At 38.7% G+C, this 27741-nt stretch overlaps 2 protein-coding genes across 4 annotated transcripts in view; both read right to left on the bottom strand.

Moving 5' to 3' along the window:
* The window catches only part of tbc1d1 (TBC1 (tre-2/USP6, BUB2, cdc16) domain family, member 1), a 39988-nt gene extending 21865 nt beyond the window's left edge, over nt 1-18123 (bottom strand). The window contains exons 1-10 of one of the 3 annotated variants that reach the window (XM_088419913.1): nt 17926-18123; nt 16836-17314; nt 5453-6049; nt 3890-3979; nt 3700-3804; nt 2362-2494; nt 2175-2266; nt 1304-1420; nt 1009-1137; nt 740-885 (exon numbers count right to left, since the gene is read on the bottom strand). In XM_088419913.1, the coding sequence (XP_088276039.1) occupies nt 740-885; nt 1009-1137; nt 1304-1420; nt 2175-2266; nt 2362-2494; nt 3700-3804; nt 3890-3979; nt 5453-6049; nt 16836-17306 (1880 nt within the window). In that variant the 5' untranslated portion in view covers nt 17307-17314; nt 17926-18123. Of the gene's footprint in view, nt 1-739; nt 886-1008; nt 1138-1303; nt 1421-2174; nt 2267-2361; nt 2495-3699; nt 3805-3889; nt 3980-5452; nt 6050-13711; nt 13891-16835; nt 17315-17925 lie in introns of those variants that run through there. The other 2 variants (XM_088419914.1, XM_088419915.1) reach the window with 2 other exon arrangements.
* A 1371-nt stretch (nt 18124-19494) lies between these two features.
* On the bottom strand, nt 19495-27239 carry pgm2 (phosphoglucomutase 2). The gene is made up of 13 exons (XM_088419711.1): nt 27045-27239; nt 25371-25538; nt 23522-23713; nt 23059-23142; nt 22787-22980; nt 22364-22553; nt 22182-22279; nt 21806-21986; nt 21643-21736; nt 20685-20814; nt 20326-20518; nt 19997-20130; nt 19495-19923 (listed from the first exon to the last, which is right to left on the bottom strand). Exons 1-13 carry the CDS (start codon nt 27117-27119, stop codon nt 19821-19823), a joined length of 1836 nt encoding a protein of 611 aa, XP_088275837.1. The 5' UTR covers nt 27120-27239; the 3' UTR covers nt 19495-19820.
* Nucleotides 27240-27741: the final 502 nt, after the last annotated feature.

The raw sequence follows: 27741 nt of genomic DNA, 5'->3' as shown, positions 1-27741 counted from the left end.
GTGTCCGTCCATCCATCTATTTTCCATATCTGCAAATCCTCACAAGAGTCGCAGTCTTGCTGGTGCCTATCCCGATTTATTAAATTTTGGAATTGCATTTGTAGTACTATCTGAGGTGGATTTCACTCAGCAAATCCTGACGAGAAATTGTGTAACACAATTTGTTTTATTGGAGCTCATCATCTGAAAAATCTTGTCATTAATGACAACGTTTGTCCACATAAAACTAATAAAATAGATGTTTAAAAAGGTTTGCAAAAAAGTCACTATGACACAGGTTAGCAATGAGTTGCTTCATGTTCCAATTAGTTTGCGACACAGGTTAGCAATGAGTTGCTTCATGTTCCAATTAGTTTGCGACACAGGTTAGCAATGAGTTGCTTCATGTTCCAATTAGTTTGCTCTTAATCTGAAAATAAAGTTAGACCATGTTTATCATAGCATTGAAAAGGATTATACTAGAAACCTGTAGAAACCCAGTTCAAACTGCATGTACCCTCTGAGGTGCGTTCACATACCTCCAGGGATATGAGTATCCCTACCTGAGAACTGCTAATATAGAACCCCCCCCCCCCCCCCCCCCCGCAAAAAAAAGTACTAGATGAGATCAGTCCATCTTAAAAATTATTTTAATGTAAATCACATTCAACTAACCCTCACTTCTTCACTCAGTTTTAAAAAGGTCACAAAGGTATTAGAAACTGTATAGCGGTATCACTTTATATTCAGATGTGTTTACCTGAGCGGGCCGGTGGATTGCAATTGAGAGGTTTTAGACAGCGGGTCATCTGAGCGAGACTGCTCCTGGCTGTTGACAGTAGAAATGGAGGATACACTATGGCTTCTTTCAGTGCTGATCTTCTGAGCAACGGCCTTGCCGCTTCCCTGCCAAGAACAAGTAAGCACAGACAAAGTTTGAACGTTGCTACCTACCGAATGCGCATATATGGTGTAAAAACACAACGCTACTTTAAACCAATGACTGTATTTAAATCTAGGTACTCTTACCTTCCATATACCCTCTAAGGACTCTGTTAGAGAGCGCTTTGCACGACTCTTAAATTGCTCGAGGCGCTGTCGACTGCTATTTTGTTGCTGCACCTCAACTGGTGCGGCAGCCGCCACCTCCTCCTCATTCTACATATAAGAACAGAGAAACAGCAGTAAATGGCAGAGAAACAGATCCAACCAAATATGATAGTTGTGCATTTCTAAACCTTTTACGGCATCGAATGAGAATGAAATAAAATACCCCCCCCCCCCCCCCCCCCGCCAAAAATTAAATTAATTAAAAAAAAAAAACCTGTTTGGTGTCCTTTGGCAAAGAATGATGATGAATCCTCTGTCTCTCCTCATATAAATTCCTCAAAGATGCCATTGTAAGCTCATTTTCATCTTGTTCATTCTTAGGACGAGACTTCTACAAGGCAAAAGATGTGGTTAGAAATAATGATTAGGGTCGGCGGATTACCGAGCAATGCAAGGAAGTTGTGTATTAACATAGTTATCACTACTTTACACACAATCTAGTCAAACTTTATTTGAAAAAAATATTACAAGTTACATCGTGTAGCACACACTGTGGTAAATATGATACTCATTCAACCACTACAGTAATAACACAAACACATATGGCAGGAATAAAGCTTTAAAATGTTGTTTGGATCTAAAATATTTTCTGTAATCGCCAAAACCAAATTTGAAGAGTTCAAGAAAATGTGTTACACTACTGTTTTGATAAATTGTATGTTTTTCGGGCGACAAGAATAATATACCCAGTCCAGGATTGCAGTGCAGCAAAATCACCAGCAGGTGTCAGCCAAAGATTATTTACGCACTGACATGTATGGCAGTTCCACATTAGTGATCATCGCAAAACACTGAGAGGTAAATTCGTTTATTGTCCAGGCCACTATCTAAAACTTCTCATTTCTCAAATAACTCCCTTTTTGAACCTAATGTAAAAGTAATTATAATCGCCCAGCCCCTTCCAAAAATAATCACATTTTTAATACTTAATGAAGAACAATAGCATTGTAATGTATTTTAAAATTGCATAATACTAAACAACAAATTAAATATAATGTTAAGAAATACTGCTTTTATGAAGTGTAACTAAGAGGAAAGTTTCCTGTCGTCTGGAAGAGTTGACTTTACAGCCAAGTCAAAATTACCATAGTCATCTCGAAGATTGCGGCTTGATCCTGGTTGTCCAGAGTAGCCAAGTGTCTGTGAAGCTCTAGTTTGGTATTAGATGCACTTAGACCTAAAGTGACATCCAGATTATAGACTTTGTCAGTTAATCCAAAATTGAGTCTTGTAAAATGTGACATTTACGATCTAAAAACTGTTTCTTCTTACCTTCTATTCTCTCACACAGTTTGTGGAGCTGCAGCATGGGACAAGAGTCACACTGCTGGCTCTGGCTCTTTGCATTCTGCTGCACAGCTGCAACAGAGAATGCCTGCTTCAAGGTCAGCATGATTTCATCTACCTACAAGAACAACACACAAGCGTTTTTTGTGAGATGTATAATAAAACTGTCTGCACATTTCCATTGTCAGTGATGTAAGATTTCAATCAATAAAGAGGTTTTTCATATTTGAAATGGCACTCACATGCAGGCCCGCTAAGTTAATCTACTCTCATTAAATACAAAAAAGATGTAATCAAGCTGTCTTTTTGCAACAATAATAACAGTCACTCTTCTATTGTCAGAGGAGAGATTTTTAAAAACATTTTTAGAGCCACTGAGTCCTGTGAAGTGGAATTTGGGTGTGTATTACAACACAATAGCAAGACACACAAAGCTGAGAATAGAAAAATATTGTTTTGTCCTAGCATGAATATTTATCAAATATTAGGTCTTTATCAAAGGCACCTCAAAAGTAGTTCGAATGTAGACTATAATTGACTAAGTTTTTTCCAATTCAGTTCCAAAGCTCCGGACTACCCTCACACCATATTTAATCACACACAATAAATGAGAGAAAAAAAAAAAAATCTTGTTTTTGGTCCTCAAATGAGGGTTCAAGTATCCCTGAGGATAAAATATGTGAGGGCATTTCAGGGTTTGTGTGAAATTTTAAGAGCATTTATTCAGGTATCAACAAATCCAATGCTATGCACTTTAACGTAGAGATAAGATCAGTATAATTTCCTTTCAAATTAAGAGCAAATTAATTGGAACATGAAGCAACTTCTCACTAAATTGAGTTAAAATGACTCACGCAAAACATTGTAATAAAATATGCCTAGAGATACCACTACAAATGTAATTTGTAATTTGTAATGTAATGTAAAAGTTTCAGGCATGGGTGGCAGAGTACTCTTTATAAGTCCTTGTTTTTCCGATCTAAAAACGTATTGTGCTAGTAAGAGGTACTTTGCTGAGATGCTACATGATTGAAAACATTTTGAGAACCACTGATTTACTTGACGCCTATTTGTACATGGAAAATGTCTCTTAGGTCACAGAAAATAGTCCTCTGGAATACTTTGACTGTTGTAAAGATTTTCCAGAACTTTATTTTCAGTACTCATTTTCTGGCCATTGTTTTGTTAACCTGGTGTCAATACATGTGACTGTGGTCTCAATCGAAGAGTTGGGGGATTTTAATTTACCAAACATTCCATTCAGCTGACTCAATGGAAAATAAGATTTAGCACATTTGAGCCCCTTGAAAAACAGTAACTCACCAAAGATTCATCCGTACACTGAAAGATATAGCACACAAAGAGGCAGCTTCCTCTTTCCACCGTCTCCCTGCAAATAAAGCCAAAGTGGTCCACATGGCGAATACCCTAAAAATAGATTATCAGAGGTGTGAGTACCACTGGCCAGGTCTTAGTAACACATTGTGTAAAAAAAAAAAACAAAGGTACATACTTGAGAGCAGAAAGAGATTTCCCGGAAACTCTTTTCGATGGCAACTTTCTTAGTGTCTGGACTAACCAAAAAGATCTGTGACCTGCCCACCTACAGAAGGAAGATGATACTTTTTTTTACCATCATACATGTTGTATGCCATTGTCTCAAAGACCTACAGTGACTCACTAATAAAAAGAGTTCGGAACGCACTTATACCAGACAGGGAGGGTATCTTGCTGAAAAAGGTGAACTAGACCACTGCAGTATGTCTGATAAATGACGACATGACAAATGCGGCATTATCTTTTACATTTCTATAAAAACCATCAATTGTGGAAAATGACAGTTTCATTTCTTCTACGCTCAGATAGTTCCGCTCCAGGGAATGTCCCCCATTCAAAGCATAATTACAACACCAGTCTGTATCACCGCTGAGCTTCGAGAGGACATTTAGTGGTTTGCAATGAGCGAGTGATCTCATGTCTGTTGAGTCCTCGGAATCAGAGGTTATTCTTGTTTGGGGTTTCCCTTCACTGCTCTGCTCAAGCTTGAACCAAGCAGAAGCCAGGGATTTAACGAGGGAAGAAATGTGAGGTAATGATATCGCCACAATGAGGTCATTGTCTCCATACTGGAGCGGGAGACTAAAAAAAATGCAATGCTGGTGTCTGCTGAGGCGGATGGCAAAAGTTCTGCTGGTTTCCTGTGTTAGTGATGACCAGTTCCTGGATGATAGATAAACAGGAAAACGTATGCTGGCAGGGGTGATGAAGGTCAAATAAGGGTCAATGAGGGGAGTGAGTCCTGGCTCAGTTTCAGCAACAGTCAGCGTTAGTCAAGCTGACTCATGCCAGTATCTTGTCTTTTGTTTTCCTACTTCTGTTCACTGCATCACTTATGCATGCCCAGTAGAAACGATCAATCGACAACTACTTTAGTAATCAAGTAACCATTTAGAACCTCCGACTGACTAAAAATGTTCAAATCATCCAATTTCAGCCATGCAAAAGCAATTGTTACGATTTTATATTCAATCAAAAAAGCCAATTGCGAAGATTTACTTTTACTTTTAGAAAATTATGACCGAAGTGCTGACTGACATAATGGGGCACTTGAATTGGTTGAACACTACCATTTACATAATAGGTCAGTATGTAAAAATGATGTTTACACCAACAGTATCCCCCACTAAATATCAGAAGTAAATTTAGATGTCTTTTGTCTCTGCTTGAAGGGGGTAAAAGCGATTCAATCATCATAGTTTCTAGCTTGGTTTGTCACGTTGAGTTGTCATTTTAAACAGTGAGAAACTGCCATAAAAAATTATATACACATTCCTACTGTTGTCCTCTTCAACCTGTAGGAAAAAAAAAAAATCTGTACAATATTTTGGAGCCGCCCGGTGGAACGGTGGTTAGCACATTCGCCTCACAGTCTAAGGACCCGAGTTCAAATCAAATTAGTTTTTACGTGTAAGTTACCTGACCCAAAAATGTATTGGAGTCACCAATATTTCACGATGCGTTACCGGTGAACATTCTAGAAAGTTTGTAACGGATATTCTCTAGTACGTTACTGTACCGTAAACAGCATAGTCCTGTTCTCCTGTAAGCTGGTGGGCTGCACCCCAGGTGAGTGAGCGTCTGTCGTATTGGCATGAGAGATCTCTGGCGAGAGTCCATTCTCATCCAGGGCCTGAAGAGATGGAAAGCTGGGGTCTCGTTTGAACAGCAGTGGGCGTTTTCCATTAGTGGGGCTCCCGGTAGCACCGTTGCCCAAAGTAGGACTCCCAAGTCCATTGGACTGGAACGCTAACGCCCTCTTCAGTCCACCAACTAATCCGCCGGAGTTGACCCCTCTTTTTGCGATCTCTGAGCCCTGAGCTAACTGGCTGAATTTCTCAATGCATTCGTCAATTAGTGCGGGGGGGGCCTTCTTGTGAGCAACAGTCACGCGGCCGCAAAATAGCACCTCAAACTTTTTGGCAAAGGTTGTCGGGGACAGGGCAGGGTTGTTCGCCACAGAACCTGTTGCGGGAAGAGAAGAAAAGGTGATGTGCGTTTCCTGTGGCTTGATGTCTCCAGGATCTGCCAAGGTTTTGTTGGGGATGCTGAGGGTGTCATCATTGCGTGCGGAGCTTTTGCCAGCTTGCCTGAGTGTACTGATGATCTCAGGGACCTGAAAGACACAAAAGTTTCAAAATGGTTTTAAGGTGTGTAGATGACCTGGCAAGCACCACTTCTATGCAACAAAACCTGGTTACTTGGGAGTACTTCCACAAGTTACCCCAATAATTTGGGAGAAATTAAGTCAACCTGAATCAATACTTTACCTTGTCAGGACATATCTGTATAGCAGAATTGCAATCCAAGTTCTTCCTTTTCTTTATGGTAATCTTCATGCTACAACTTAAGTTTTGTTTAAGGCTAACCAGTTTTTAGAATAAATTATCTTATTGGTCTCAAGTGTGATGATTAATTTACAACTAACCAATTATCAAATTAATCAATAATTATTTTTGATAGGCAATGAATCATTTGGGTATTAAAGATTCAGTAAAAGCAAAAATATTTGTGTCAAAATACAAAATAAAAACCTTCATCCCCAACTTAACTTTGTTGAGTATAAGTTCATTGATTTTTTTTTTCCAGTTTGGTAAAAATGTTGATTTGTTTTTTGTTTGCTTGTTTGATAACGTTAAATGAGCTCCTAGAGATATCAGCATGCCCTAAAAAGAAAATTAAAAACTTAAAACTTAAAAGCTTCTAATAGAAAACTACACAATCAACAAACTCTAAATAACAAATGCCAAAATTTCACTGAACTTTGTTTTACCAAACAGAAAAAATGGAAGTGTTCCTAACATCAGCAGAATTTTTTATAACGTTAACTGAAATTTTAAAGGTTGCTTTATTATCAGCTATCAGATTTAAAACAAACAAACAAGAACAAACATACAAATATTAATCGAAATGCTGCACGTCGGTTTTGATAATCAGTCTACCGCTTGTCTGGATAACTGTTATTTTTGTTCAAACGCTTCAAATTTCAAATTCTCAATAGTTAATGTTATTCCATAGCTGTATAGTCCTCCATCAAAGAAGACATTATCCTATGTTGAAACAAACAAACAAAGGAAAAAAAAAAACTGTTGCTTAGAAAAACAATGATCACCATTTGTTGATGAATTCACATCATTTTGAAGTAACATTTTTGAATAAAAATGTAAAATGAAAGCAGTTTTTAAACATCCGATTTGTCAACAATATATTCGCTGATGAAAATAATCAAGTTTTTACCATGGTATCTTATGTAGGTATTGAATAGAAGCCACCGTTGTGATCTCGACAAAACTAATTTAAATATGAAATTAAACAAATTGTGACCTTTGAGGTTTCAACTCAATGCTGGCTATATGTTAAGCAGTGAAAGTGCATAATTGCTACTAAATCTAAGTGAACCTTCGCAGCGCTGGCCATTTTTTGTATTTTTTTTTTTTAAGGAATTTCTTTAAAAAAATATTTATTCTGAGTTATAGTTTAGGGACTTATATGTACTTGACAGTATGTGCAGTTTTTTAAAATAACAGAATTAGCCATCAGATGTGTGCATTAAATATCTTCATATTTCAACAAAAGAAAAGCTTTGACTTTGTTAAAGTCGTATACTGGTCTAGTCCAAAACAGATCTGTTTAAATGTCTTATGTATACATGCCACTACCGCTTCTACTGATAACAACAACACAGGTCACACGGAAACCTTTGGTCGTCACATGCCTGTGCAGGCCGACCTTGCAATATTGCACCACAAGAGTTAAAAGACAGTGGAGAAGGCTGATTTGATTGGGTCACATGAGTGATGTCATTAATATGAGGTACCCGAAGAACAACTGCTGACTTCTCCCTTGCCGGATTTTGCTATGTCGTGTCTGAGCAAGGAAGTTTATGTAACAATAGGCTTCCTATTGTAGCTCCAGATGCACACTTTGTTTTCATGGTAAGATAGTATTATTAGCCGAGTAATGAAGGTAAAATAGATGGTTGTGTCCTAAAAAGGAAAGTGGTTGTTTTTCAGTTTTAGGTAGGAAAAGCCTCTGTTCACTGCCCACACTTTGTAGATAAACATACCCTGTCATACCTTGAAGTCTTGTTTCGGCTTGTTTTTAAATCATCCTGACTTGAGAGTTATTTATCGCTTATCTGTCCTCTAACCACAAACCATGCTTGATTGACCTCTTCAAATGTCTAGTTCGGTCAGAAGAATTGCCTTTAAAGATATAAAACAACAATACAGACAATGTGAATTAGTTCGCAGTGGAAACAAAAAATAATAATCTACTGTAAATGCTTCCAGTGCTGGCCCTTACAAGTTCTATTATGCAATGTACTGAAACTTTTGACTACTCGAACTGATAAAAAAAAAAAAAAAAAAAAAAAAAAAAACACTATCAGCTACTTCTTATCATTAAAAAGCTTATCTATTTGGTATTTGACCAACCATACAAAAACTTGTAGATAAAACCAACAGTAATCTGTTTTGTCAGCAGTATCTTAAATTTGAAAATCTTGATTTTAAACTGGACTATTTCCCCACCAACATGAGAATCACAGCAGCTGTGCAAACATACCCAAAACAATGACACATCTTCTAGCAACACACAAGACTTTGATATTTTGCCATAATGTCCTTCAGATTAACATTAGAAACCGTTGATTACACATTCTTTTACAGAGTAAAACCCCACTTTTCTTAAGCAACCCCCCCCCCCCAAAAAAAAAGAGCACGATATAGGCATTTTATGAACATTAAAATGCATAACAGTGTCAAGTGACCGCACTCACTATAAGCCATTCCTCCTATCAAATCGGTCCAGTGGAAAATCAGCATTCATAACAACAGTTCCGCCCGGGGGTGAATTATTTACTACTGACATTGATTGTTCGGTCGTGTGTTCCCAAACACACATTTTCACCGCTTCGACATTTTCTACAGTAAGACACTCGTAATCTAGTATCACTGATAAATGAACCATTGCATCTCTTAAATCACTCCTCATCAACTCCTGATCCAAAACAAAACTAAAAGACGTGTGGATAAGGTCAGTGTGTATTTACTCTTCACGGGTGGTACGAGGGCTTACAATTGTCATCAGGCCTCTTGCAAGTCATGTTTATGTGCTTGGGCGGGACCGGTGCAGAAAGCGCAGAATAAGCAAGGAATGCTTAGACACGCATCAATGAATGGAAATGACACTTTGGGGGCTTTAAGGTAGGGATTCAAAATTGTAACATGGTTAAAATCTCCTAAATGTTGAACTTCCATGATACAGGCCTTTTAAGAGGTGAATACTTGTAGTGTACTGGTATTGGTCGGAAAAAAGTGATATCAGACATCACTATTCCATTGTGATTTTTCATTTTTTTACACATCATAATGTTGCAGTTTTAATAAAATGTCTTAATTGTGTACCATATAATCAGTATGTTTAAATGGTTTTGGGGGGTGGTGTCAATATTGGATGATGCTGACTGTGACTGAAACCAAACTCAAAAAACTTTAGTCAGAATGAAACTACTCACCATACTATGGTCATACCAACATTATAGAATATGGTACAACAGACATCCAAAATTAAACGGTATGTCACGCATCTGTAAAGGATGCAAGGTGTATTTTTTTTCATAATAGGTTCATCCAGAGAAAGCAAAACAACAATACTAGGTTCGCATAGCACAGCACCACATACATATGGCCATGAAGGCTGACGCATGGCACAAGTAAATAGACCCCCCCCCCCTCCCCACCTCTCCCAAAAAATCTGAAAGACCTAGTTTGAAAGGAGAATAAGTAAATGAGAGTGATGAGAAGACTTGACTCTCAAAGGTTGGCTAGAAAGCTCAACAAACATGTTCATGAAGGGGGATCAGTGGCAGGAAGTCAACTGGACACAGCCTGAGTGTGTCATGAGCTCTCACAGGCTGAAAAAGCATACAGTCTCTCACCAAGACAGCATTAAATAGAGCTACTGTAGTTGTGACCTCAAAAAGAGGGAAGTTACACAAGTACCAAAACAGCGAAAGAGAAGCTGCAAGTCCAGCCCACACATAAGAAAAGTTTCAGTGTTTGTGAAAGGGTGAGAATATCAAATAATCACCAGGATATTCATTTAAGAACTTTAAGAATAGTCATAAAAAAATGGACGTAAGATATAGGCTTGCAAATCAGTTAATAAGATTCCATCATCGTCTCACAACTAGCAAAATAATGAAAGTGCAACAGATTTGATGGATTCAAAATATGGAAGACTGCTGTGAAAAGTAAATGTCATAAGAATTATTTTATGAAATCCCCACCCCCCAAAATCACTGTGCACATGACTAAGAAAACATTATGAATACTCAACTCTTAGTCATCAAAACTGATAAAGTACCTATACCAATAGCACATTGGATGAATGAAACCAGCCCAAAATCTAGTACGAATAAAATGTCAAAAATGGCGTATTTGTCCCAATAAGGCATTTTCACTTCAAATTTTATCAAACAATGAGGGCAATTTTCTATTCAAAATTTTAGTTTAGCATTTCAAAACGCTCCATAAGAAGGCAACCGGCCGCCATCACAAGTACCGGCACCTTGAAATAATGCCTCATATTGGTCTGATATGAAACCTGGTTTCAGTACTGACGCATAGCTAGCAGGAGTGATACCTGCTTTTACTTTTTTAATGTTTGTGAAAAATGGTAGAAGAAACTCAAGCCTCAAGCTGATCAAGTGATACTATTCAAACAGAGAACAGCGGCAACGGTTGTTATGAGAAAACGCGAGATTCAAAATGTGCACGTTAGGTCCAGATAAAAGATAGAAGAGCATGAACGAATTCTGGAATGAGTTCCCGGTACTAGGCATGGGCCGATAAGAGATTCTGACGATATGATAAAATTGAAACTAAAACATTGGTAGACATTTTTAATTGAAGTTTGGTAGCCAATTGATGAGAAGAAGACAAAATGGAAGAAGTGAAGGAGAACATTGAGAAATAATGAAGTTATACTATATTTTTGACCAGATTTTTGAAAGGCGATTGCAACATAAAATCATTGCTCAAAAAGGCCGTTTGACCACACAGAAGGCTCAATTTGTCCAAAACGCTTTGTCCGATATTTTTTTTTAATTATTTTTAAGTTGTTATTAGGTTAAAAAGATCTTTACAAAAACACTTTGCATGACATGTTTTCCTTTTTATCCTGTCATGTTGCTAATTATTTTACAATTCAGTTCAAACTCATTTGGGCTGAAGTGGCCAATACGATTTGTAAATGTTGTTAAAAAAAAGGCCAAGAAGCAAGTTTGGAAATAAGACCTAGCATTTTAAACATGCCCACTGGCATTCAGTCTAGCCAAGCAAATCCCCACAAGTCTGCATATTGTCCCACTTGTGTAACTCCCTGCAGTCATGTGCCTTGAGGAGCACAGCCAAAGCCCACACCGGCACAAAGTTCAGAAGGCACACAGCAGACAGGAGTACAAGAGAGAAAAACATGAGATCAGGAATTGTTACTAATACGGTATGTCAGTTGCAAACAAAAAACATTGCCGTATTTATTTTGATGCCGCCTGAGAGACCACGAAACAGTATCTTTACAGTTTTTCACCAGAAACTGTCCCGCAGTTACATGCAATGATCCATGCCAAAAACGTCGGAAAATACATTTTAATAGGTGGGAACCATTGAAGAAATTTGGGAAAAGATCTCTTGAAAGTCTCTCTTGAACTTCAATATCAAGATAAGACCTCAGTATGCCAAACTTCAGCCAGCATCCAAACAATAATGACTCACCTGGCTTTTTCTGCTGATTCATCATGAGTTAACATGCTTGTTTACTTCTTTTTACACTTATCCGACAGTTGGGAGTATTAAAGTTACCTAGCATTGCCTGTACATTTAATAAATGATTGCATTTCCATTATCCTCTTATCTTGGCAAAATTACTTCTGAGTAAACAAATTGGAGGCTGCCTGGCATCTAAGCCTCAAAGGTAGTGCTATGGGTTTTTCAGTGAAAATTTGATTCGGGTGACTCATGAAGTGCACAAAATCAGCAAACAAGAGGAGTGAAATGTTAGCGTCTGCACAGTGTCTCTATGAATCAGTCATGGGTCCATTCTTGCATTTGTCCTTTGCACAGTGGATCTTCACTCACTCACTGATAATCATGATAGTTGTATTTATTTCCATTACTAGAACTTGTAACTATCAATTGTATCCTTCTGGACCTCCACAGCATGCTAACATTTGAGGGGTGCACGCTAATGCGCCATCTCAACCGTTTGCTTCTGCTCGTCCTGCTCAATGAGTTTTTAATCTTATGTTCTCTAGTGGTTTGGTTTCTGGTCCCACACTATAATCCAAGCAAATCAAAATACGTCACAAGAAACCATCAGCTCGTTGCTGGATTGCTTTCCACCACAAACAAACCGCAGCAAAGTTTGTTTTGAACCTCATGTGTTGACTGGGTCTTCAGCTGAGCTTATTACATTCAGTAAATATGGCACATAGGTGATGCAGTACAACCTCACTATTTGCTATTGCTAAATGAAAAAACAAAAAACCAACAGCAAAAACATGGAGGAAATTGAACCATTGTCTTTAGTTTTTTTGTTCAGTAGAGGTCTGGAGATTGAGATAGCTATGGACAGAGTTTGAATCTGTGTATCGTGAACCATGTCTACAATTTTCAGTATAAGAGTATGCTACTGCAATAAAAATTCAATTCTGTGTTAAGGATTTTAAAACATCATAAACAGATGCCAATAATTATGGAGGGCTTTGTATTTCCAATCCATGACTTATTTAAAATAATTGTTGCGGTGTTAACTACAAAGGCTGGCCATGTGTCACCCTACTCTTGTGTAGTTCTTCAGGTTATGTCAATTAAAAAAAAGTGCATTTTTTTTGATCAAGTAAATGAATATGAATTAAGCAGCAAAATTCATTTTCAGGGGGATATCGGGGCAGACATTTTGTCACTTACTGTCGACTGAAAATGACATCACAGGTGACATGCTCGGGTAATGATCAATCACAGCTCATCTGTTGTCTGGGTTTGGTCACGTGACATTCGCACAATGAGCCGTGATTGATTGTTGCCTAATCCCTGAGCACGTGTGACATCATCTTCAGCCAAGTGGCAAAAAATGCATTTAAAAGTCGTAAACGAGAAATAATTTAGCAATATTGATTACAACCAAAATTCTAGCAATTTTACCGCTGAAAATGGCTGAATAAATTTATTACCCCTTTAAAAAAAAGAGGGGTGCTATTTTGTTGATTTGAGCCACGTTATCAAAATGGGTAATGTAAATAACATGATAAATATCTTGCTATCGTTCATGAGTACATTTGAGAGACTGCACATTAACTTGTGCTTTAAGTTAAAAGTTTGAAACGGTTATTCTTCAAGTAAATATATATATTTAACATGTGCACTTCTTCCTACGAGTACTTTGGATATTTATGGTAAACACAACACATAGAAGAAAAGTTCCGTTCCAAAACCTTTACTCGCTGATGCCAGCTAACGATATTAAGAACGGATGAGTTAGCTACTAAGCTAATATTCAAAATGAACACAACATTGAGCGGCCAATCTTACACAATGGCCACATAGCTATGCAATGTGTGTAGTTCACGTTTACACACAACAATCGGAATGTGGACACACATGTCAATCCGCGACAATTTGCAATTCATCGAGCGGCGTCGGCTACTGTTAGCATAAACACTACACTTCGTCCTGTCCCATAAAGTTGAGCAAAAACTTCCCAGAGCTCCACTTACATCTTTTGGTCCCTGCTTGGAGTTGAACAGGTTGAATCGCTTAAGTCGCGCTTTCATCCCATCCGCCATAAATCTGGCATACAAAGCGATCGCAACTATTGATGAATTGTTCAAAGTAAGGGGGGGAAAAAGCCACGCTTCAATATTATTTCATTGCAAAATTGAACTGACTCCCAAACTCCAAGGAGTCTGAGATTGAGTGTCAAAGTAGCCAACAAGCGCCGGCGCAACATCCGTTTTTACCTTTCAAAGTAAGACTCTCTAGGCGATTCTGACTCTCACAAGCAAATTACTCGGCATGTGGTTTTGTTTTGTGCATAAACCAAAGTCTTTTCCGTGTTTAGTGTAGGTAACAAAATAAATAAGTGCGGCAAAATCTGCCAATAGAATGAAAGACCCGCACTCAAATCTCACTTCGCCGGTTGATGGTTTCCCGGCGGATTTACCGGTAATTACATTGTTACACTCGGCAATGAATGTAAAACATTTCCTGTGTGGAACACACCCAATCAGGAGACCAACCCCCGTTACAGTATGTCCAACTAGTTGATACATTTTATCTTATTATACACTTGTTTCATGCATTCTTGTAGAAAGAATGTTGGTGGGTCAACTTTGATTTTAAAGTAGTAGTTTTCTTTGGGGTGCTGATGAGCCCAGGGAAAAGGATTCGTTTTTGGCATGTGAAGTAGTTGTGATAAAATAAGGATTGGCGTCTTTTTTTAATGTAATGATATTGTAATTACCTACTGCCTAATTTACCTGGAAACAGTCAAATAAGGGAAGTACCTGCACTTATTTTCCCCACTTAAAGCGGTGTGCAGTACTGGTACCGGTAAATGACACATTATCGCCACCTAGCGGCAGAGAGATGAATAACTAAGTAATTGAGCATTTCCTGAACAGTAACATCGCTCATGTACTGACGTGATGGTAACATACGCTGCCTAACGGATGGCTTCAGATATATGGCTAAAGTCATTATAAGCTATATAAGAACATAAAACAAGGACAAAATGTATGCCAGAACTCTATGCCTAGCTATAATACATATATATATATATATATATATATATATATATATATATATATATATATATATATATATATATATATATATATATATATATATATATATATATATATATATATATATATATATATATATATATTTTTTTTTTTTTTTTTTTTCCCCCTAACTCTTGACATGTTCAAAAACAAAAACTAGTGAAAAGAGAAAACAGCCAAGTAAACATAAAACAACAACAACAACACTTGAACTCATGCTACCTGCAGAAAAGTGAATTCACACTGAAAAGATTTATTGAAGGATGGAGGATTGGAGCTGATTTCCCCCTAAGATTACGTTTCCAAGTTTGAATGCTCCCATCTTTTTTTTAAATTTGGCATTGCTCCTTGTTGTTGCTGCTTGAATTTTAGGTAAGAGTTCAAAGCCTAACAGCTGCGCCCAATGGCCGCATAACCTTTGTGTGTGCATGTGAGAGTGTGTGAGCAGTCAATGTCAGTGTGACAGAGTTGAGCGACAGGTGGTCAGCTCTCCCCAGCCCTTCTCCTGACACACACCCACACACTCCCAAACTCCACAACAAACATCAAAAAAGCCACAGGGCGACAGGAAATAGTCTCCATGGTAACATAGTTGTACATCCTGCTGCTTATAAACTCTTCTGAGCTCACACTGAACACAATAAATGCTGTACAGTAAAATACACGCAAACACAAGCCAGAAATCAAAACAACATGAGGTACTGTACATCCAGAACGGGTCGCCACCCAAATGCAGGACACCTTACGGATGATTAGTTTTGAAAATGGGGAGAAACCTGCAGTATATCTATATATCCCACACAAGCACAGGGAAAATAGAACTATTTTTTAAATATTAAAAGAGGGGGCTGTGACACTTTTGGAACACAATATAGAGGTGCAAAAAATGGGACTCTAATTCCTAAATTGTAAAAGTCTTAATTTAATGAACCGTTCAAAATCCAATTCCGGGCTAGTGCTGTCAAAAGATTGAAAAAATATGTAGATGAATTAAGACGAGAAATGAATTGATGTCAATAATGTCATTTTAATCTTACCTAAAAACATTTCAGAGAAAAGCCTTCAACCAGCGCTTTCTTTAATATCGTTAATTTGTGTCATAGTAGCAGATCAAAAGATTGACATCAAACAAAAATGTGGCTTGAGTCATTTATTTACATTAATAGACACAGTTGTAACCGTTTACTTTCTTTGACGGGTCCCAAGTAGTGGCTGGAATGGTGCATAATTCTATTATCATTTGGCAAATAATCAGAAATTAACATTAAAATAAAACATTGCACATCATGTCCATCACAGACTTTCTCAAACACAATTAGATTGGAAAAGTACTTCGCTAACGGTCTTTGTTGCTATCCGTAGCTGGGGCTGCAGTTGCAGCTGGTTGCTTTGCATTTATGTAGTAGGCTAAACTTGAGCTGCTTCTGTAATTTAAAAAAAACTCTTGACAAAGAATACATTTCACTCTACCTTTGTCAAGTTGTCATTGAGGCATTTTTTTAAGTTAAGTTTGCCCTTCATCGGACAGACAACTCTCACTCTCACTCCGTTTTCTTGCCTTCCCTCTGCCGTGCCACCCACAACAAGAGTTATGTCAAATCCAATGACAGCCAAACAGTGGGTGTGATTGACCTTTGTTTTCCCAACTTTAACTACTCAAACATGTACAGTAAAACCCAATGTATAAAAACAGATCTAAAAAGCACACAGGAAACATAAAGTTAGAGATTAAAATAGTGATTGTGATGAAAATAAGAACACTGTAGTAAATCGTGGTAAAGTGAAGACAAAGCATTAGAAAGAAACCCCTGTCCTTTCTAGAGACACTGTTTATGTATACACACTGCCATGTATTTACAGTGCACCGCACAGGTCAGGTATGTGCTGGCTGGCTCTGTTACGTGTCATCATAGGCAGCCCAACATAATACGGTATCGCTCACAAGATAAACTCACGGAATCTTCACTCTTAGAATGTGACTATTACAACCCACGTAAATGCCGCTCAGTGGATTAGTAGAAAACATGTGTACCTTACAATTCTAGTGATCATTTACCTTGGTGCTATCCTGACACTTGAACACGTAGCAGGCACAGCGTGGAGCATCTCTGAGCAGGCATCCAAAGCTGCTGGGTTCCTTGCTGTTGTGAAGGAGCTTGGTCACCTGATGGGGTCGGCACTCAAACAGCACCCTGTGCGTCAGGGGGTCCCATAGCAGCCCTTCTGCCCCCACGCAAACACATCGCACCCACGACGGCGACACGCTTAGCGACACCGACGGACCAGGCTCCTGTGACCGGCTGATCTCGGCCACCACCCAGGGCAGCATCGCCATGGTGGTCATTCGGTGGACTGGGAGAGAGCCGATTAATATCAGCTTGTACTGCACCTCCTCCACTTCCATTGCTTCCTCCATCATATCGCCGTAATTCTTCTCGGATGAAATTGATGATCTGTGCTCAAAAGATAAACAAACTCCTCGGGGCATCTCTCTTGTGGGCTTCACTTCAAAATAAAGTCCCTCCATGGCTCTTCCTGCAAAACACAATGGGGGGAAAAGTTCCACTTTGCTGGATTGACCGGCCTGGACAATCAATTGAATTCAAACCAGGATCGCAAGATAGTACAAAGTAATTTCAGTCTAGCAAAAGCTCCAAATTGGGCACCCCCATCCCCGCGTGCGCAGGGGTTTGATGGGTGCTCATTCAGAGTGCGTGCTGAAATGAACACCTGGTGTTGTTTGCACTTGCACTATGACAAGGACATGCACACATGACAAGAATACTGCCGGAGATCATATTTGGACACAGATGGAAAAAAAAAACAAGATCGATTTCCCCTTAAACATTTTAAAAATGGACAAAACATGGCAGAATATCCAGCGCTCATTGAGAATTTCACACAGCACTGCAAGGCATATGTTGTTATAAAAATTGTTGCACAGCATCACGAAACGCATGATGGTCACAATACTTTTGTACATTACAATAGCTCATCAAATGGATCCTAAAGTCGTTCTTATGTGCCATAACTTTATATAGGACCATTTAAGCACTGTAGCGCCGCCTTGCTGCCAACATACGATTTAAATCTAATCAAGACAAAAGAACGGAAAATCTACGAATCTCTTTCTCTGAACTCCTTACCTGTTTAGGACTTGACGCGGAAACAAGGAAGTCCAGTCTAGAGCTGCCACGGAATTTGTGACGCCTGCGAACACAAGCACACAAACGAACCAGGCGGAGAGAGAAAGAGTGGGGTTGGTGTTGTGTGGTGATTAGTTGAGAGTTAAATTTAGAAGAGGTTCCTCTGCCTTCACGAACTACCAGGCCGGGACGCATGACGAGTGCGTGGAGCCTGAGTGCAAAATACTCAGGGCACGCCCACGTCCCATACTCAAGTCAAGGGTATACGCTATACATGCATACTGAAAGTGAATAAGGTTTGGGGAATTTAGAACCATGAAGTTCACGAAAAAAAATGCATTTATGGCCCAAAGCTATACGTTAACATAAATTGCGAGTCCTTTTCAGTTTCCCAGCGTTTGAGCTATGGTACATTTTTAACATTCACAAAAAATGTGGCAGAACATGATATGTAGATAATGATCATATCGTCTCAATGTACTAAGACATTTTGTTAACGTCTTAACTGGCCTAGATTACTCGAAAAGAAAGCTATTCTGTTATATGAGCAGCAGAGGTGATTTGATGAATTCTCTGTCAGTGGACGAGCACTTTATTGTTTTGCCTAATCATTCATTCATTTTCTATGGCCGCTTATCTTCACTAGGGGTCCTACCTCGATAGACGAACAATTCCCCGTCATGTGTACTCCATTAACATTTTGGCAGAAACTTCTCATTGCGCACCTTATTATCCTTCAAGGCCCTGTGGTTAGGCCCATTGTGATTTTTTTTTTCAGCAAAATACCCCCTAACCCACGTGTCAACCTCCAGTCCTTAAGGACCGGTATCCTGCATATTTTTGAAATTTCTCTCCCCAGCACACCCGATCCAAATGATTAGGATCATTTTCAAGCTTCTGTAGAGCTTGTTCATGAGATAATGGTTTGAATCAGGTGTGTTGGGGAGAGAAAAACAAAAAACATATATAATACTGGCCCTCGAGGACTGGAGTTTGACACCTATGCCCTAACCAGTGCAAAACAGTTTTAGATGGAAGTGCTGTGCCACCCATGCCCTATTTACCGGTAGTCAACTTTGGAACTATAATTGTAGCGATAGCTCTGCATCTTTTGTTTTAACAAATCCATCATGATCACGCATAGAGATGAGAGATCATGCAACAAAAAATTGTATCACTAATTGCAATGTGCATCAGTCCATGATTTAACCAAATAAATGCATACCACAATTTGAATTGATTCATCTTCCAGTTAATTTGCTCTTACTTTGTAAAGCAAACTATACTTTTCCAGTCATGACTGTACAAAGCATTAAATTAAATAATTAAAATGGATTAAGGACTTTTACAGCTGTCAATGAAAATGAGAGTCAAACTAGCTGATAACTGCAGAAACCCTGTTTAAATCTCAACCAATCCCATTTGAGAAGCACTACTCTAGATTATCACCAAAGAAACCTGAATTTGTTGCATGTGAAATAATTATCAGGCAGTCTGTTGGATAAACCATGACTATAAGGCAATATTAATGTACTATTAAAAGGCAAAAAAAAAAAAAAATTGGCAGGATGGAATACAATGTGTTTATTACCTCAGTACTCACAGAGAAAAGAGGGAAAAAAAAGTGAGTATCTGTACATGTGAAAGGAACAATTTCACAACACAATGTAGCAGCTCAAATGCAGGTAGTGTAAATCCGAACAGTTGCACTTAAATTAAGAACTGAACATATGTTTTAGTGCGTTTAAAAGAAGTTCCTTAAATATTTTTAAGATAAAATAGCTTTAGATGCGATTAAAGACATTAGGAATGCTGTTTTGTGTTACTAGGGGACTTCATTGATGCCTATTTGCAATTAAGACAGATTTCACACTTTGTGTTACAACACATGGATTCTATACTGGCTTTGGTTGCAGTTTGTTCTTCTGTGGCTCAAAGAAGTTTTCAATTATGGCATCAACCAGTTGGTCCAGTTCCTTCTTCAGGCGCTCTAAATCACTGTCAACAGAAGCAACGAATGTCAGAAGCACATGTCTGCGATATGAATTTGATGTGAGTGTGGTTTCTGTACCTGTTACCAGGGGCTGCACACAGTTCGGTGTAGTATTTGATTTTGGGTTCGGTGCCGCTGGTTCTCATTGTGGCCACGCCCCCGTTGGAGAATGTGAATGTGATCATCTGACTGGAACGGGAAGTTGGAAGAATCTGGGGACGGGACAATGGGACAGAGAATAGACAGTGAAGAAGAAAACCTCAATTTGTTCACATTTCAGTCTTGCTTTTACTTGCAGTATTTTCTTAGAAGGGGTGGGGGTGCAAACATCTATTACCTTCCCCCGAGTAACAAGTGTTTTGAAAAACAAACAAACAAACAAACAAACAAAGAATGTTGGTACATACAGCCCTGTTATCAGGCTGGTTGTTATCGTAGCCAGTGGTCAGGTCGCGCACAGCAGTAACGGAGAAAGGGCCACATTTGCTGGGGTAGGAGTCCTTGGCGCCGCTGTAGTTGCGCAGGCGATCAAACAAGGTGCGGATTACATCCTGGTCATGGCAGATGAAGTAGGAGTTCTTACTCAGGTGGTATCCGTACCTGAGAAGAGGACATATTGTAACATTTGCAGTTTACATTTCGGTAAAAATGTGCAATGCAAAAATCAACTGCTCAACAGTCAATCAACAGTTTTCTAGTCAAACTTATCTGGCAGCAGTGCATGGAGCCTGGCACAAGTAATACATGCGTACTAGAGTAATCTTACTCTTCATAGATGGCTGTGAGTTGCTGAGAAAGAGTCTTCTGTTTGGCAGCCAGGTAGGAAACCATCTCTCCTGCGATTGCAGCGGCACTCACTCCATCTTTGTCCAACACCGAGGGACTGCACATGTACCCTGCAAAAAACACACATCGCACAATGCGATTTGATGACTGGGGCTACTTTGCCACCCAACACAATAACACATGGTAGAGCAATGTGCCGGCGTAGACATATTCAGTTTGATCGAGTGCTGAAAGTCATTGTGTTGGTATGACAACAGGCGATACTTGTATTCAGGTCACAAAACCTTGTACTGTAAATGAGAATTTTAGTTGTTACACTTGTCAAAAGTTAAACTATTTTCATACACACACACACACACACACACACACACACACACACACACACAGAGACAGAGAGACAGAGCGAGAGCGAGAGAGAGAGAGAGAGAGACAGACAGACATATAATGCCATTCTATCAGCATCTCAAAAGGAAATGTTCCTAATTCTAATGTATTGTCAGGGCTTCATTAATGTCTGGCAGTTCAGTTAAGGTCTTGTGGGAGGGTGCCAGAAATTCAACAGGAAGTTTACACTAAATCTAAATCACATGGATACTTGTGAGGTCACAAAAAAAAGCAGCTTGTGACACCAGGAGGGTAATTAGAATTACTGTAATTGAACACCACAAAGTCTAAATCAGGAGATCCTCTCTATTATATCGTTACCCTAATTGGATAGTTGCCAAAGTCTTTTAAATACCTATGCAATTGCGAGGATTTGTGTTTTTTTTTTTTTTTCCCCCCTTATGGTTGCATTGATTCCCAGTAATCTGTGTCATGGTAATCTGCAAGGTTCTAATTGAGGCAACGGGACACTTCTTGTTTGCTCAGTTTGTCATGCGTTCTCTAGCTTGGCAATTATGCTACTAGGCTAATGGTGTGCAATTGTGTGTGTTTACCGATGGCCTCCTCAAAGGCAAACAGAACAGTCTTGCCTCGATCCAAAAGGTCTCGGGCTCGGTTTCCCATCCATTTGAACCCTGTCAGTGTTTCCTAATTCGAAAGTTATAATTTAATCAGTATGTTCTAGTAAAAAGTATGTGCACTTTTGAGCGGCATTACCTCAAAGTGGAAGCCTTCCTTGAGAGCAATGGCGCGCAGGATCTTGGATGAAACAGTGCTGGCTAACATGTAGACGTTTTTCACGGCACCATCATCAGGGGTTTGCTCTTTCCAGCAGTGAAACATCCACCAGCCCAGTAACGCTCCCAACTCATTTCCGGTGAACACTCGCCACTGTCCACTGGTGGACAGGAAGAAGAAAATATGCCGAATATCACCAGAGAAAAGCTATTGACATAATGTTGATAAGATAGTTATTACTAAAACTATATTAAAGTGAAATCTAATTATAAATTGCTTTTTTTCCTCAAATATATGTACCGAAATGATCTACGCATTGTTTATTTTACACAAATCAAAAAAGTATAAAGCACACCTCTCCTGGCTCTCAGCGACAGCCAGCCGATCGGCATCGGGGTCGTTGGCCAACACCACACTGGCCCCCTCCGCCTCAGCTAAAGAAAAGGAAAGTGTCTACAAAGCACATATGCAAAACATCAGTGCAACTACACAACGCGTTTGTTTGTCCACATGCTTGCGTTTGTGTTCTAAACATACTAGAACTCCCTCTCCCTCCTCAGGATTGGGATATTTGACAGTGGGGAACTCGGGGTCCGGGTCCTTCTGTTCCGCGACAGCGTAGGGCGGGTGAAGGTCAAAAGCCTTGAAAGCAGACTGCACAAACACGTGGCCAACACCGTGCACTGACGTATGTACGATCTTGACATTAGAACTCTTGTTTAATTCCCTGGAAGAAGAAAGAACCAAACCCAAAACTTTGAATGTCAGCGAATTTTAACAACGTAGTGTGGCATACCTCACATAGAGGACCAACATCATTATTACAGGTGATAGCATACTTTATATGTATGTTATATACTTTATGTACAGGTTTTGATGTCCACTAAAAAAGGGTTTCAGACATTTTTAACATAAAAGTCGTCTCCAAAATGATAACTTGTTAGGTATTTATGAGACTACCTGTGAAGGCAGTGTTTTTGAATGGCTTTGAAGTAGTTTGTATGGATGTCCTTATAGGGATCTTTGAGCAGGGGGCTCTTCATGGCCCCCTCTGCATTCCAAGACTCTGACCAGGGCTCCAGATTCTCCTCTATGGCTTTCGAGATGCATTTGTCATGAGGGGACACAATCTGGGCACCGTTGTCCCAGTATACCTAAATTAGAGGAGAGAGCTAAGTGGACAAATGCTTAAACTGTAATTTAAAAAAAAAAAAGATGAAATGCTGAGTAACCTTGTAACCGTTATCTTGTTTGGGGTTGTGTGAGGCTGTCACCATGATACCAGCACACAGACCAAGGTGTGAAACTGTGAAAGGCTAGAATGAAGAAAAAAAAAAAAAGGGAGAATTTAAGGAGGCGGGGAGGGAACTAACTTACCAAACTAACTCTACATCTGTTGACTTATAAAGTGTGATACTGTATATACAGCTGTAATGAAGGCTGAACAATTTAGGAAAAAAACGAATCACGATTTCTCTGACAGATTTTGCGATTTATTATTAATTATTATGAATGATGTCTTTATTTATTTTGACCAAATTAAGCTCCAGTACAGTATTTACAATGTATGTAGTACAAATATGGCACACAATGACATACCATCAAAATATTCAGAAATTTTATAGCTTTTCTAATAATGCAATTTGTGAATTCAGCATATGAGAATTTGCACAAGGGAAAGATGAAACATGTTACCACAAAGGGAGTTGGGGTGATGTTGGAGAAGAGGTGCACAGGAACCCCTTGGCTGATGAACACAGCTGCAGCCAGTCGGGCAAACTGCTTACTGCTACCACCGCTTGGAGGGTGAGCCCGGGCATCGTAGCCAATCACCACTCCTCGCTTCTTGAGGTTCTCAAACCGTTCCTCCAAGTAGCGACAGAAACCCTGTTGAGTAAGAACAATTAAAAAGTAGTTGAATACAAGTGGAACTTGGACTTCAAATAAACGTTCAGTTCATTCCTCCATACAAACAGAAAACACATAAAATCACTTTACACCTTTTAAATGCTGATTTAAAATAAAATCCTTCGTTAAGCATGGTGACAATCCTTTTTGGAAGTCACCTTCAAATCAAAATCAGGACTTCTGTTGTGACTAATTCGAGATATTATTACAAGTACAGTATTTTTTTTCTTCCCTCATTTTTAACCCACTTATTGGAAGGGGTGGATTTATCACCGCATAACTCAAAACAAAATACATTTCTCCACATACCTGTGTTTGAATAACCTTAATTCTAATGTGAAATAAGAAATATGTCATTAACAAGGCTTAAAATATATATAAAAAAACAAAAAACAATTTGATATAGTATGCATCCATTTAAGAGCATTTGCACATCGCTTCGTCAAATTGCCATAACGTAAAGAGTAAGGCTTGACGTGTCTCCTTGGACATGATCTTGAACAAGCCGCAGAAGACAGAAATATGCGAGCAGCGGCAGACTTAATCATTTTTGTACAATTCAACCAAATTGCATTAAAAACAGAGGGGTTGACTTATAAACGAGGTCAACTTGTACGCAAAGAAATACGGTAACGTTCAACTGCACAAACTGTTGCCTTTGGAGTCTTGAATCGAGACTCCTTATATAAAAAAACACAACGTTGTTCTGAAATCAACTTCAATCACCAATTCAGGGTGTAAAAAAATGGGACTTTATTATGCTGACGTTGTACTTTTCAAAGGCAGTTGAATAGACACAAATGACTCACTTTGATGCTGGCAGACTGGCAGTTTCCGTTCCTACTTATCACTTTTGACTAAACGATGCTGACTCGATTGTGTTGTGTTCCGTGGTTTTGACATCACTTAGACTCATTGACCAACATTTATGGGGTGATAGTTCTTTAAAATCTCAGTTCATGGAATTAAAAAATAAATAAATAAATAACTTTAAATTCACTGTAAATGTGTTGTTTGGACTTTTTCGTCTGCATTTGTTCGCCAAACAAAAGAAAAAAAATAACTCATTTATACAATTAAAAAAAAACAACAAACAAAAAAAAACACAGGAGAACTACAGATGCTTGGATTTCTTTAAGATCACCTGTTTGGCAATATTTGGGATTTTCAGTTAAAGAAAAGGTTGAAAAAATATTGACAGGTAAGACAAAGACAGTTTGAATGCCTTTATGATTATCGCAGACTACATTGTTCATTTTCTTGACTTATAAAAAGAAAACCTTTTGAAAACAAAAAAATAAATTGGGTATTATTTCAAATTAAAACAAAAAACATTTATTTTTGTTCTTATGGACTTAGTATTGTGAGACATCTCGTCTCAGAGGATTTGTGTCTTGTCCCATCTTCACTGGGCATTATTCAGAAATTATTCATTATTCACAGATCCAATGCTAGACCTTCAAATGGAATTTGTACTTGAGACAGACAAAAAAACGTAACCTTTTACACTGTTTTGTCTGTGTGTCTGGAATTTTACAATAACTAACACAAAGAAGCAACGAAGCCTCAATTTGTGTATGTGCGCGCGCGCATGTGTGCGTGTGTGTGAATTCGACACTTATCTATTATCACTAACCTGTGTAGTCTGGATAATGGTGAGGTCATTCATACAAGCGATGCCGGGACCCATGGCTGCCCTCAGACCTGCTGTACCAAACTCCATCCTGGATGAGAAACATTTCTTAAGTGTGTCTACGGCGCCTTCTTTCAGCAGTTTCTCCACTGCAGACACAGTCTTTGGATTCTAGAGTGTGAAAACACACAGAATGTCATAAAAAACGGAAAAAAAAGACTCTAGTATGTTCATACATTATGCATTTTTCTGCACCGTAAATTTGAAATCATGTCTGTTACCTAATTTTGGGATGACAATTAAAAAAGAAATTCTATATTTGATACAATAAATATTTTAAAAACAGACAGATTAATTGATTATTAAAGTAATCGTTCAATGCATCTGCTTATTTTTGCCTTCAGTGTTGCTCATATTCCTAAATGTTGAAATAACAACAGGATGCAGCTTTTGCTGTAAGTAGAAGGCTTGCGGTTTTAGTTAACTGACTCAATTATGTTAGCGCTGAGAAGTCTGTGCCCATTTTTCCAATGTGACCTGATTAGTGACATCCATTGGCAATTGGAGGCAATGAATGACTGGGTTTGTGTGTCCCACGTGCTTGGACGCATGTTACATACATTACACACGGCATGCAAACTGCCACGCATCCTGTGAACATTCATATCTTTGCACAGTTATTGTATAGTAATAGTTCAACACTGATAGTGACTATGATTTGTTTTACTTTTGGTTTCCAAGTAACTTCTGCTTGTGGTCATCTTAGTTCCACAATAGTGACTCATCCATCCTTTTTTCTTCTTATTGCTGTCACCCGTGAACTTGAGCCTCTCCCATCAGACTTTAAGTGAGGAACAGTCATTGCCTTAGTGACCTTTCAGTGTGGGAATAAGCCGTGTAGCCGAAGAAAGCTCACGTAAACTGGAGCCCAGTGTCTAACCTTGTTCAGAACTTCAGCAGATAAGCCAAACGCTGGGCACGGCGTTGTCTGCCCTTTTCATCCATTACTCATACTAAAACATTAAAACTAATGATCAATTTCAACATGATTAAACAATTACAATACATATTCTAAATTGTATACCCTACTCTTAAGACTGTAATGAAATCAAATAGAAAGTACATTTTTAAGTTTGCTAATAGGAGGTGCAAAGTTTAATGTAAACGAATTGAACTGAGCTTGTCTATGCAGTTCTAGTACTTGCTTAAGGTGGTAACTATTTCAGTGTCTAGTCATAGAGTACACTCTTCCTTACCTTTATGGGGGTTCAAAGAGTCCACCTAGTTACACCCAAGTTCATTTGGATGCCCTGCTATGCTAAGGCAATTTGGGACGAAGTTATTAATAGCGTTATCTTTGTACATGCCACGTAATGTAATTACAGGTTCATAAAACACAACCTAAAGTTTAATGTAAGGCTGAGACTTAATGTAAGACTAAGGTCAGTGGTGTATGCTTAGCAAACATGAAAGGACTAGCTAACATGTAAGCAAGTTGGAAGCGTGCTTGTGTCATTCAAAGTCCGCTTTCTTCCAAACTACGTTGAAAAATCCATGCCAAATATCTGCTCCTCAAAAATGAGCCAATTTTAACTTTAATAAAAAAAAAAAAATGTAGGAGAATATCGAACATGTCTTCTGGCTGCTAGCAAGCTAACAGGTTAGCTGTCATCTTACCTTGTCATATTGTAGCCATTGCATGACAGCCTGGTCCAGTTTAGCGTCCCCTGTTCTGGAAAAGCCGTTCTCCATGTTGCTGCTTCGGCCGAAAGACGGAGGACGTCCTTTCAAAGTGCAATTGCCATGCGAGACTACCCACTTTCAGAAACACACGCGTTAAAGTGGGCTGGTAAAGCTTGCTGCGTTCATGTTCTGTTGGGAAAAAATAGTATTTCCTAGTCTCTGATCCGTGTGAAACGTCACATTCGGTTCTTTTTTTTTTTTTAAATAAACATTATTTTATATAAAGATAGAACATACCTGATGTGAGAAACTATTGTTTTAAGTGGTTTAGGATTTCAACTGCTACTAAGAACGTTCATTATATGTCATCAATTTCATTAGTGTCACATTTGAGTGTAATTTATTTTCTTTTTAGGTTGGAAAACTCTAGTAAGCGTTGAACTACAATTACTGTCCAGTGTCCAAGTGTCAACTTTAAGCAAACTAATCAATTAACAACTAGTCACGAGTTCCTCGTGTGGTGCGTTCATGGTTTAAGTATAACGTGGTAATATTGCCGATCACACAAATAGTGTTGAGGGGGATCATTTTTCAGTGTGACAGTTTCAATTCTGATGTCTTAGTCCTCGTAGATAAGAGTTTTGGGGGGCTAGTTTCTAATTGCAGATCAGTCTGATATTATAATTGCTTC

This window comes from Hippichthys cyanospilos, chromosome 7, assembly GCF_059441005.1.
Source record: "Hippichthys cyanospilos isolate Australia breed blue-spotted pipefish chromosome 7, RoL_Hcya_1.0, whole genome shotgun sequence".
NCBI classification, from domain to species: domain Eukaryota; kingdom Metazoa; phylum Chordata; class Actinopteri; order Syngnathiformes; family Syngnathidae; genus Hippichthys; species Hippichthys cyanospilos.
This window is presented reverse-complemented; position numbering and strand designations above follow the sequence as displayed.